Genomic DNA, 12,231 nt, shown 5'->3' with positions numbered 1-12,231 from the left:
AGATGCCTAGTAGCAGTAAACTTGAAAGGATCTTTCTGTGAACAACAGAGGATACGTATGTTATTTATTTCTATGGTATTAGAGTCCACGTACAGCAGCAATGGCACAACATCAGGGAAATCTGTTAGGAGACAAAGCACCTATCTAAAAGCCTTCAACAGCAAAAGAGGAAATAAGTACTTTCAAATCACTTTCCTGTTCTTCTGGTTCTTTCCAGGAACCATGACACCACCTGCATTCCAAATATGCTTAGGGGTTAACTTAAATACACCACTTTACAGGTAATCCCATGAGTTTTGGAAGGTTCCGTTTTTCCCCTTTCAGATTAATGTGAAAGGTGAGAGATTTGCAGCTCTGAAGACTGAATTCCTCTATCCAGAATATAGGTACCGTCTGATCAGTGGCAGTCCAAGGCTTCCCCACCCTGCCCTGCCAATTCACTCTAGCTCTCAAATGTAGGAAACTCCTCCTCCATGAGTAAGGAGATATCTTGGTATCCAGGGCCCACTAAACTATTGTTCCTTGAGTTGAGGCTGCCAACAAGAGGGCTAATTAGTACTAACTGCCATGTGAACCAGACCAAGACCACTAATTCTTTTCACACAGGGGCATCAAACCGCCATCAGCTGGTGTAAGACGCCACATTCCATTATGACTCCTCTGAGCCATCTAGTTCCCCGTAAATAAATGTTACTGCAAACTTCTTATAGCCCTCCATCCTGTCACAGAATATAGGAGGGGACCTAAAAAAATCTCAAATTACTACAATGTGAAATGAAGGAGAAACGGACTTTTTAGTCACTGGCTGCGCCCTGAGCTTTCTTGCAAATAAACACCTAAAGTAGTACAGGGAAAGGATTTATTTTAGGGAACTTACAATATCATCAGCTCTAACAGAGAAGAGACACACCCTGAACTCAGGTATTGATTAGAATGTAATGGTGGAACTAATTTTCATGTATTTGGTTTTAAAACCTAGATGTGAATTATTCTGCTAATTTCATATATTTGCTGCTCTGGAGCTGAACATGTTAATCTTCTGAGATCTCAAACAGTTTACTTGCCCCCCCCACAAGTAATATGATTTGGTTTTAACAGATTGTCTGGTTTTCTACCGAAGCTGGTGGCAAAAGCCTAGAAGCAATATAAATTCAACTGAATAGACTCCACTTTCCCCCATTAAGACTGTGGGACCCTCTGCCCTTCCCAATTCTATTGCTGCCCACCTTATGTTCCTCCTCATGTGAGAAGGTTTCTGAGCCCTCTTCTTTTTGGTGTCCTCAGAGGCCAGGCTCTTGTGCTGATTCTGCAAGAGTCGCTCTGCCCGCTCGCTCTGAGATGAGGTAGTTGAAGTAGAGCGTTGCCATTCCCCATCCTCCCCATGCTGAACATGGTCACTACTGAACACATCTTCCTGGGGCTGGTCTGAAAAGAAAGGGCAAGAACAAATTGTAAACAACCATCCCATGCTGTCAGTCGTTTTTATACACCTGCTAACTGCAGATCGAGCTCAAAGACCAACTGGAATCATTCATCCCTCTTCTTGTTCATTTGGTTGTATGTTTCTTTGAAGGCCAAAATTATGAACTGACCTTTCTGCACTGAAGATGCTACTAAATACAGTGTTAAAGTTCTCAGGCCAGTGTCTGTCTCCCGTGAAAGAGGAGGCTGCATCACTAAAGACAGAGCCAGAGAGAGGAAAAAAAAAAACCTCTAGGGCCCTAACATGAAAACAAAGTGAACAGATTCTAACTCAGGCACAATGTTTTCTGGCCTGAGACTTTACTTCCTTCTAGTGGCCAGCATTAGTATTGATTAGGAGAGGGAGCTAAAAGTAGCCCATAACCATTTATACTGCATTTGGGAACCTACAAGTCTAGATGCAGCTAAAAGTCAACATGCATTAGATGCATGCTACTAAGGGCTATAAGAACATAAGAATGGCCATATTAGATTAGACCCGTGGTCCATCTAACCCAGTATCCGGTCTTCTGATAGTAGCCAGTGCCAGACACTTCAGATGTAATGAACAGAACAGGACAATTATCGAGTGATCCATCCTGTTGTCCTGTGCCAGCATCAGGCAGAGATTTAGGGACACCCAGAGCATGGAGGTTGCATCCCTGACCACCTTGGCTTATAGCCATTGATGGACCTATCCTCCATTAACTTATCTAATTCTTTTTTGTACCCCATTATACATTTAGCCTTCACAGCATCCTCTGGCAATGAGTTCCACTTGGGAGGGAAGTTCCAACAAGCTTTGTAAAAGGAAAATGGTCTAGCATTCCACAAAAACTGCTGTCCAGGATCATCTCAGGATCAACTCTGCTCCTCCTATACAAAGAGTTAAATCAGAGAACTACAGTGACTGGAAAAGGGTCTGCCTTTGAAATAGATAAGGGGGGGAAAGGCTGTGACAAGAAAGAGGAAAACAGGCAATATGTCAGTGATACCAGCATCTCTGGAAACTCGTGGAGTCCCCTCTGAAAGGAGAGATGGCTGCGGTATCGACAGGTACCACAGTGTAACATGTCATGCACATAGGTGCCACTAGAGGCTGACACATTGACACACCAATTACATTAGTCTTACCACCAATTTCTCCCCCTCAAAGCTGGGGTCCCAAGAACAGTATTTTGCTAGCTGAGCAAAGTGAATAGCACTGCAACCTCAGCCCAGCAGAGATTCTGTTAAGACATCTCCCAGAACTATTTGCATTTGCCCCCAATCTAAATCAGAATTAATGCAGGACATCTGAACACAACACATCCTGGGCCACAGAATGCACCGTTTTCTATGCACATCCATACCATTAAGCCCTGTCTATGCCAGAAGAATGGTGATCAGCAACAGGTGCCAGCAATAGGTACAGCTGACCTTGTGCTGAACAGGGAACACTGTTTTGCTGCAAATGTAGACACAGAAAAACTGATCTCAGTGTTATGAACCTTGTGGGTCTTTAGAGTCTATTACTACAACATGCCTCCCTAAACAAAACAGGCTCACAGACCATGCATTATATTCATTTACAGGGAGAAATCAGTGCTCAGAAAAGAATCCAGTTTCCTGGGCTTCTCAGATAAGAGCTCTGCCATTTGAGCTCAAGATGCAGTTTGGTCACATTACCCACAGGTCTTTAACATTGCTTTGTCTTGATTCAGAATTATATAACTAGATCAAAGGATTGGATAAAATAGGGCAAAGGGAAACAGCAACAGCAGCAACGTGACCACATTCTACAGGCTGAGTCATTAACCCAGTAACTTTCCCAGAGCAAACAAAGCCATTGGTATCCCTGCTACCATCCTACCCTGAGCCCCTGAGACCTGGACACAATTAGAGAGGAACAAAGTCATGTTCATTTTGGAGAGGGAACCACCTCTCTTTCTGCCCCCTGGCAATTACTGATGCAGCACTAGTTCTTCCCTTTGCACTGACTCTTCTCCAGCAGAGTACCAGCAGAGGGTAGTGCAGGGCAAACACAATTCAGAGTCTACACAGCAGGAGGGTGGAGCTGTTTCCAGTACGTTTCCCTGTCTGTCTTTCAGTCTCTTTGTATATTTACTTTTCTGCATGCATTTTCCTTCCTCTCTTCTGAATTTGCTCCAAACTATATTTAACACATTAGGTGACAAACAGCTGTGGACAGAATTTAAAAAAAACAACCACTCTTACCTGAGCAAGAATATGAAATTCAACTCTGATAAAATGGTTTGTCCCTGTTCAAACAAAACATAACTCGTCAAACTAGAACCTTGTTCAACCACTACCATATTTCATTTAATAGTTAAACCCAGTTGTTTGCCCTGTGTATGCTATTTCTAAGAAAAGGACTGCAGTATGACAACACATATGGTATATACCCATCTGGACAATAACGTCTTCTCCACATTAGGGACTTTATCAAAAAATCTCATCGGTTCAGCTGAAGTGGTATTAGAACCAGTGGGAGCCGTCGTGTAGCAAGGTTCCCATGGCTGAGTACATTTTTACCACTATGTCAAATAAAGCTCCTTTTCAGTAGGCTTAACACACAGGTAAACCACCAGAAGATACTGGAATCTTGTCTAGGCTACAACTCCCAGTGGCTCTAACACCTGTGCAGCTGAGCTGACATTGGAATCAGTGGGATTTATTTCCGTTAAATTCCCTACTGTAGAGACAGTTTAAATCTTGTGCTAAACACTGATCTCCCATCAGTCTTGCACTAGTAACACTTTTGCTCTTTGTGACAGAGGGAGTGAAGGAATGTTATAGCAGCACTGCTCCGAGTACACATTCGATTGAACTGCTAATCTGACACAGCTTCAATAAGCAGCTTTTTTCACAATGTAACAATTTGTCAACCATGTTTGCACATCCACAGCTGCCTAACCATGTTTACACCACCAGTGTCCTCTGGGAAAGTCTGGGCAGTTATTCCATACTGCCTCAGCCAAGGGAGTGCCACCAGCAACATGTGCAGCACTGCACACTGGATAATCCTACCCACTCAGGGTTCTGGAGGAAGGCCCGCCAGCCAAACTGGCTGCACTGGCATAGTTTGGGGGTCCTAGCTAAACAACAATGTTACAACCTGGATACAGGACAAATGTCATGTGCCAGCCCAGGCAGCTGGCAAGGATGAATCTGGTTTAGCTTCTGTGGTTACTAACCACGTATTCAATGTGCTGCATGTCAATGCAAACCGTATTTAGAACCAACTAGACTGTAAACCCTTTGGGACAAGGACCATCTTTTTGTTTCATGTTTGTACAGCATCTGGTACAACGAGGTCCCAGTCTGTGACTGGGGATCCTAAGTGCTATGACAGGGCTGCATCATCCAGCGCTCCGGGGCTGGGGAAGGAAGGAGGGTCTGCACGCCACCCGCCCGGTGCTCTAGCGCTGGGGAGGGGCAGTGCGCAGCTCAGTGCTCCAGGGCTGGGGAGGGGCTGCGCACCATGCGCCCACTTGGCATTCCAGGGCTTGGGGGAGGGGGGGGGAAGAGGCCACATGCTGCTGCCCAGCCCAGTGCTCTGGCTGGGGGGGGGGGTGATCATGTGCCGCCTGCCCGGCGCTTTGGGGTTGCGGGCATGCGTGCCACCTGCCCAGTGCTCTGGCTGGGGGGGGGGGGTGATCATGTGCCGCCTGCCCGGCGCTTTGGGGTTGCGGGCATGCGTGCCACCTGCCCAGTGCTCTGGGGCTGGAGGCACTCGGGCAACCCAAGGCTGGGGGGTACTGGGAGGTGCTGGGCTTGGGGATGGCAGAAGCGGGGGGCCTGAGGCAGAAGGGGTGGGCCAGGCCAGGGCCTAGCCTCCCCAAGCCGTGGTTCACCCACGGCCCATGCTGCAACCATTGCCAGACTGCAGGTAGGCCTCGAGGACACTTCAGGTGATGGTGCTCAATGTGCTCAGGAACTCCATTTTATTCTTTTCCTGGGCACGTTTAGTCTTGACAAAAGAAGACTGAGGGGGACCTGATAACAGTTTTCAAATATATTAAGGGGTATTATAAAGGGGACGGTGATCAATTGTTCTTCATGGCCACTGAAGGAAGGACAGGTAGTAATGGGGTTAATCTGCAGGACGGGAGATTTTGGTTAGATTCGAGGGAAAACTTAATAACTATGAAGATATAAAGCACTGGAACGGGCTTCCAAGGGAGGCTGCGGAATCCCCATCACTGGAGGTTTTTGAGAACAGATTGAACACCTGAGATCAATGGTCTAGGTTTACTTGGTCTTGCCTCACTGAGCACAAGGGGCTGGACTTGATGACTTCCAGAGGTCCCTTCTAGACCTGCATTTCCATTATTCTATGATAATCCCTGGCTCTACGTGCCCAAACAAATTAATCCACGTCTCTTAGGGAAGGAAAGAAAACAGTCCCCACCAGCTCACAGGGTCCAGAGTCTTTGAAAACCTCTGCAGTTTCTATCAGGCCAGCTAATTAGAGAGCAAAAAGACTTTGTTCTCATTTTAAAATAATCAGCCTCAGCCCCTTCAAGCAACTCAGCAGCTTTAGGTCCCTCCCACCCAGAGCAACCTAACAAAGAGCTAATTATGTAACCATTACATAAGCTGACACACCCACCCACCCCAGCACACACATACAACCACTCTTGAGCGCTGAAAGCTAGCAGGGCCAAGAGGAATATATAAGAAATCTCCCCCCTCCCTCTTGAATAGATCATCATACTGTATAGACAGCCAGCTCTACAACCAGTATCCATCACAGTTAGCCCTTTCGCCTACGTCTGTGATCCGCTACATTTCATTCTCAGCTTTTGCTATCTTCCTCTTTTCTCTCACTCATATTCTCTTCTCTGTCCTGCATTTTTTGCTTCTCCAGGTACTCAGCTCTTTTGCAGTCACTATACTTCCCCTTTCCTATTTTCCCCACTCAAGTCTACCTTGTGGCAGGGGCAGCAGAGCCTTCCCAAAAAGGGGGGTGGGAGGAAGGACCACTACCCCCTCTGTGGCCCTGCCCCTCCTCTTCCCCCCGAGGCCCCACCCCAGCCAAGCCAGAGAGCCTGCCCTCCCCAACCCATGTCCCCACCCCGCCCCCCCCGGATCCCCCACCCAGGGCAGGTGGAGGGACCCACGCTCCCCACAGCTGCCTGCGCAGCTCTTACCCCAACCCAGCTCTGGCTGGGGGTCCAGGCCTCAAAGCCGCAACCTGGCCATGGTAAGAGCCACCCAGGCAGCTGTGGGGAGCCACAGACCCTTCACCTGCCCTGTGTGGGAGGTCCAGGGGGCAGGGACATGGGCCAGGGGCTGCTCCCCCTACTCTCCCAGGCAAATGGAGGGTCTGCAGCTCTCCACAGGTGCTCAAGCTCCCCAGCTGGTCAGGGTCTGGAGGGAAGAGGAGGGGTGAGGCGGGTGGCAAAAAGTGGACAGAACAGGCCCCTCCACTTTCAGAAAGCTGGAGGGCCATGGCCCCCTGTCCCATTTCCCTCCCTCCCCCATGTTCCAGCAGCCCTGCCTTGTGGGGACTGAACAGAGGACTGGAGAAAACAACTTTCAATATCGCTCCACTGGAGAAGTTTGCTAAAGAGCCAAGTGAGGCATCCTCTCGCCCTGTAGGAGTAGCCCAGTGCACTCAGAAGTCTGCAGTGCATAGTAAAGTCTCTGTTGCAGAGACGCAACTTGCAGAGACTACTACTCCCAGCAAGCAATGCTTCATCTTGACCTCAGCTGGGCAAAGTCCTCGGTAACCATTGCCTAGGGATGCTAAACTCTGATCCCTTGCAAAGCAGGCAGCACAGCAGCCTCTCTTAGCATAGCCTACACCTTACCCTCACTGAAGAAATGAAGACAATGAAAAGCAATTGTTAGAGGGAACATAACCTAATTCCCACTCACTCTCACTCCTCAGATTTGCGCACAGTGTAGGCTGCTAAGCTTGTACCTTGCTATGAAGCACGATCACGGCTATACTCTGAGGCACAAAAGTGAATCTTCCAGTCTGTACATGCTCCAGCCCCAGAGCTTTCCTTCTGATGACTGATGCTTCCTCTGGCCTGTCACACAGCACACGTATCAACTCCGCTGTCCTCATTAGCGCTGCTGACTTATCTAGGAGTTAACAACGCCAGGTCTCTCTTTTGTACTGGTCTCAAAAACTAGAGGCAGAGTATGTTGTATGAATATAACAAACAGTTTCACTTGCATTTCTGGTAACGCATTTTTCATTTATCTAGATATTTATAAAGTGATCACTCACTGTAGTATAAAGGCAACATCCTTGGGGCCTGCAGAGAGAGGGAACAAGGCAGCGGTGCTTTTTATAATAGGACCCCCATCTGGCTCTGGAATGGAGGGATAATATGTTAACAGGCTCTGAAGAAGGTACCACTGAAGACTCTTCAGTCATAGGGGTGAAAGAAAGAAAAGGGAAATCTTGAAGGGAGAGAAGGAGAGCGACCTCCAAATTCCTTCTGGGTGTGAAGGAACCCAGAACATTGGAAGTTTAAAAAAAAAAAAAAAAAAATTCCCTTTCTTTTTCCGAGGTTTTCATAGTGCATCAGTTGCAGATGATGTATGCTACACAAGAAAACTCATCTCTGGCCCGAAAAAATCATTCACAAGTAAAAAGAACCACTCAAACAGGAAAAAAAAGGAGCCAGAAAGAAGCAACACAAAAATGGAGAAGGAATGAAAAGGGCCAAGAGTGCTCAGAGGCACACTGGAACATCAAAAGGCCAACTTTGGTGACAAACAATAGATCTTCAAACCTTGGGATTATACAAGCAGAACCAGGCCCCAGATATCCAAAAGCTCTTATTCTGGCCAGGCCTCACTGCTGCACACATTAAAGAGATCCGAGTTACATAAACACTAAAGAGCACTTATATAAGCTTTTGTATGAAACACACTTACAAGCATCAACACCCCGAGCTGAAGGAGGAAAGCAAGTAGCTGTTCCAGCCAAGTCCAAGCTATGTATAACTACATCGATCCCACAACAGCCCCCTTCTTAGTCTAGGTGCTAGACAACACTACTCCCAACACACAAAATTTGAAATGCATGCCGCTGTTCAAATAACATCCTCTTCCTAATCTATGCCAAGAACCATGGTCTAATGGCTAGAGCCCAGGACTAAGAGCTGCTAGGGAACCTGCTTTCTATGTCTAGCTTTGACACAGATGTACTATCACTCTAACAGGGATGTTGTAAAGCTCAATTAAATATTCACATAGTGTTTTGAGATCCTCAGATGGAAGGATCCAAAGAAATGCGGGGTATTATCATCCAGCATCCCTATTATAATATCTAGAATGTATCCACTTTTATAACCACTACCCTCAAAATATTAAATGGAACAGCCCTCTCATACACACACAATTCAGGCACTCCTGAATTCAGGCACACCCCAAAATCCCAGAACTGTCCTCCATCATCTAGTATTAACCCATCTGTGATTCACTCACATTTGTCCTTCCGATCATTCTCCTCCACATCCAATTTTGTTAGACAAATTAATGTCTGCATGACTCCAATACTATAAAGCCAGGAAATATTTCAGTCTCCAGAGCCAAGAAGTTTTCAGCAAGCTGCTACTTCAGTAATTGTATGTAGGAAAATTTGCGCCCAAATAAATTTGTTAGTCTCCAAGGTGCCACAAGGACTCCTCGTTGTTTTTGTATGTAGGAAGGCACTGAAACCTCGCTTCTGCTTAGCCCAGTTAACCAATATTCTAATAACCCAGGATATATTTTTTAAACCAGGTTGCCAAAAATTAGGTATCAAAATAAGTGACCTGATTTTCCACAGAGCACCTACTGATTTCAATGGAAGTTCAGAACCTCTAAAAATAAGACCATTTTCATTCAGGTGGTTAAGTATGGATTTAGGCACCCAAGTTGAAGATTTCAGCCCCAGTAAACAGAAATATTCCTCAGCTTCTCATGTGTCCTGCAAGATGGGTCAGTCTTGAGACTATCATTATTTTTGTAGATCCATGTAATTTTCAGGGGCTTGGAAAATAGGATGAGTACAAAAGGTAGGGGAGCAGGCATTTTGCCTTATTCAATGATTACATAAGGATTAGTTTACTGCAGGAGGTTGGAAGTCATGGTATTAGTTTTATACTAGGATAGCCTCAGGGTAATGAGAGATAATAAAGAGGGGATTATTGCTGCCACACGGTTCCAAGGCCATCAAAAAACGGTAAAAAAAGCAACGACAGCAAATTAGACTTTTATGCTAATCTTTGCTCCCAGCCCTCACCACAGCCTCATTCAGGGCTTGTTTAGAAAAAAGGATATTTAATCTTGATCAGTGTTTAAAGAGCTGCATGAAAGATAATCCCTTCACAAAGTATCCTTCAGTGTGTGAGTGTCCCTTTGCCATCACTGATATTGTTTATGGTGGCAATGGTGCAATGGAAGAGTAGAGAAACAATAATACCTGGCACTTACAAAGTATTTTATGTCAAAGGGCTTTAACAAGCACTAATTGATCCTCGCAATAGCTATGTGAAGTAGTAAATATCATGTCTATTTTACAGATAGGGAAAATGAGGCAATGAAATTGGGTAGCTTCCCTGAAGCCAGAGTCAGTATCAGAGCTGAGATGAGAACTCCTGAGTTCCTAGCCCTGGTCCTACACTCAGATCACTAGACTAGGCTTCCTTCCTTAAACATAATTTTTACTGAAAAAATTGATAGGGTATTTAGAATTTAAAAAAGCCCACAGACCTCAACTCAAATGCCACTTTCTGCTTCAGTCCATAAAATAATGTCAGGGGAATTCTTAAGGACTTTGTTTAATTAGAAATACTTCACTTGGTGCTGTTCAGCATACTCTGAGACAGCAGCATTGAACCAATCTGACCCAGAACACAAAAGGGCTGCACAAGTGTTCAGTGATCAGAAGAATCACATCAGTCAAAGCCTGAAGAAGCAGCCATGATGTCAAGAGGAGGCACCACTATCTACCCCAGACCCATAACATTTAAGAAAGGAACAACTGGCTCAATAGGTTCCAGAAAGAAAATGGTGTTCCCACATGCAGCACTGGCCCTGCACTGGGCTCACTGAAGGGAGATATTACAATCAGCACTGCCATCAGAGAGAAGGGGTTTTGTGGTTTGGTTTTTTCATTAACAGTCAGTCATTTACCTTACATGATGATATACTCAGCTGAAACAGGGTGCAGACAGCGTACAGTAACACCACAAAATTTCACCACATGGTGGTACCATAAAAATTTGGAAAAATTCCAGATCCAAAAACATGTGACAAAATGGAGCGCTGACAACTGGGAACACAAATGCTGTGTGTTCAGCACATACTGGTTGATCTACCCCTAAAGAGCAGTATACTGAATTAGACCAATCAAGAGCCATTTGAGAGAGAGAGAAGCACCAACTTGTGCAGAACGAGAGAGTCAGAATATCTGGGTTCTATTCCTAGCTCTGCCACTGACTATTCGTGTGATCTTGTACAAGTTACCTAACCTCTCTGTGCCTGAGCTTTTCCCCAGTATTAAATGGGGGTAAGGGTGATTCCCTACCTCACAGGGGTGCTGTAAGGCTGAATTGTTTTCAAGGCACTTTGAGATCCTGAGATGGATGAGTGGCTACAGAACATAAAGTATCACTGATGAGGATTATTAAAATTTAGTAAGTACACAGTGTTCTCTCTCTGATCAGGGCTTTACGCCAATACAAATAAATAAGAATGGGAAGCTGTTCTAACTTAACTTCGTGAAGCATCCTAGAATTTTATTTCCCCCTTTCCCCCGCCACACACACACACGATGCAGGACACCCAAGTCCTGAGGATCCTCTAAATGAATCCTTCCCAAATACTTGTACCATTGCAAACATCCTTGCCATTAGAGAGGGACTGCTCCAGAACACACCAGCCAGATAGGGACTGCTGGATAACACAAGCAAAATGCTCCTTCAACCCTCAGAGTTGTCTGTGCTCTGACAGCCTGGAATCTAGGACAGAGCTCAAGCCTCAAACTCCAGTCCCTGTGTAATACAATGCTGTGCAGGACTAATCTTTCATAACTTTCACCAACTAGATCTTTCCATTTATAATTCTTGGGCTTACTCTAACCAGGAACTGCTCTCATCTCTAATCTGTAACCTCAAGTGTATCACCATTGAAACCACCTTCCCTTCTTATTTCTTCCCTATCTTCAGCTCTATTACCCTACATTGGGTTACATAAATCATGTATATGTTCCATATTCCTAGTTTATCCAAGTCATTCTGAATGTAATCCTCTTCCCATCCATGCCCTCCCTTCCAGATTTGGTTTACTCATCCTGCCTGCACAGTCACTCTTCCAGATCAAAGGCATATAAGGTGAACAAAATGGATTCTAATAAGACTTCATGAGGCTGTTTACTGGTCAGACACACACTGAACTGTTTCCTTACACTCCAAATAAGGACCACACACGTCGGGCCCTATGCATGATAGGGAACTTAAAGGCAGACCCTGAACAGTCCATTGTCTTCTTTACATGAGCTTCATGAGATAGAGCAATAGACCCCATAACCTATATCCTTCCAGTATGGTAAGAAGAAAAGAGCTCCATCTTTGATATAGGGCCCACCTGATACTAAAACCAAAATATAGTACAGTAAGTGTGAATGGCTAAAGGAGAAGTTTCTCTCAAACATTACTTCTTCACATCAGAGACCAATTTTAGAGGCTCCATCTCAATGAGGCAAACTATATGTTGATATTCCCTAGTACATCCCCCTTAATGGGAGTGGGAAAACAA

General features: G+C 45.4%; 1 protein-coding gene across 2 annotated transcripts in view; it reads right to left on the bottom strand.

The window, feature by feature from the left end:
• The window catches only part of RAD54L2 (RAD54 like 2), a 96,601-nt gene that overhangs the window by 29,375 nt on the left and 54,995 nt on the right, over nucleotides 1–12,231 (bottom strand). For both annotated transcript variants that reach the window (XM_077821186.1, XM_077821185.1), the window contains exon 3: nucleotides 1,227–1,425. In XM_077821186.1, coding sequence (XP_077677312.1) covers nucleotides 1,227–1,425 — 199 coding nt within the window. The remainder of the gene's footprint in view (nucleotides 1–1,226; nucleotides 1,426–12,231) is intronic.

This window comes from Eretmochelys imbricata, chromosome 7 (genome assembly GCF_965152235.1).
Source record: "Eretmochelys imbricata isolate rEreImb1 chromosome 7, rEreImb1.hap1, whole genome shotgun sequence".
Lineage (NCBI taxonomy): Eukaryota > Metazoa > Chordata > Testudines > Cheloniidae > Eretmochelys > Eretmochelys imbricata.
Note: the sequence above shows the minus strand (reverse complement) of the source record. Positions and strands in the feature narration are given on the sequence as shown.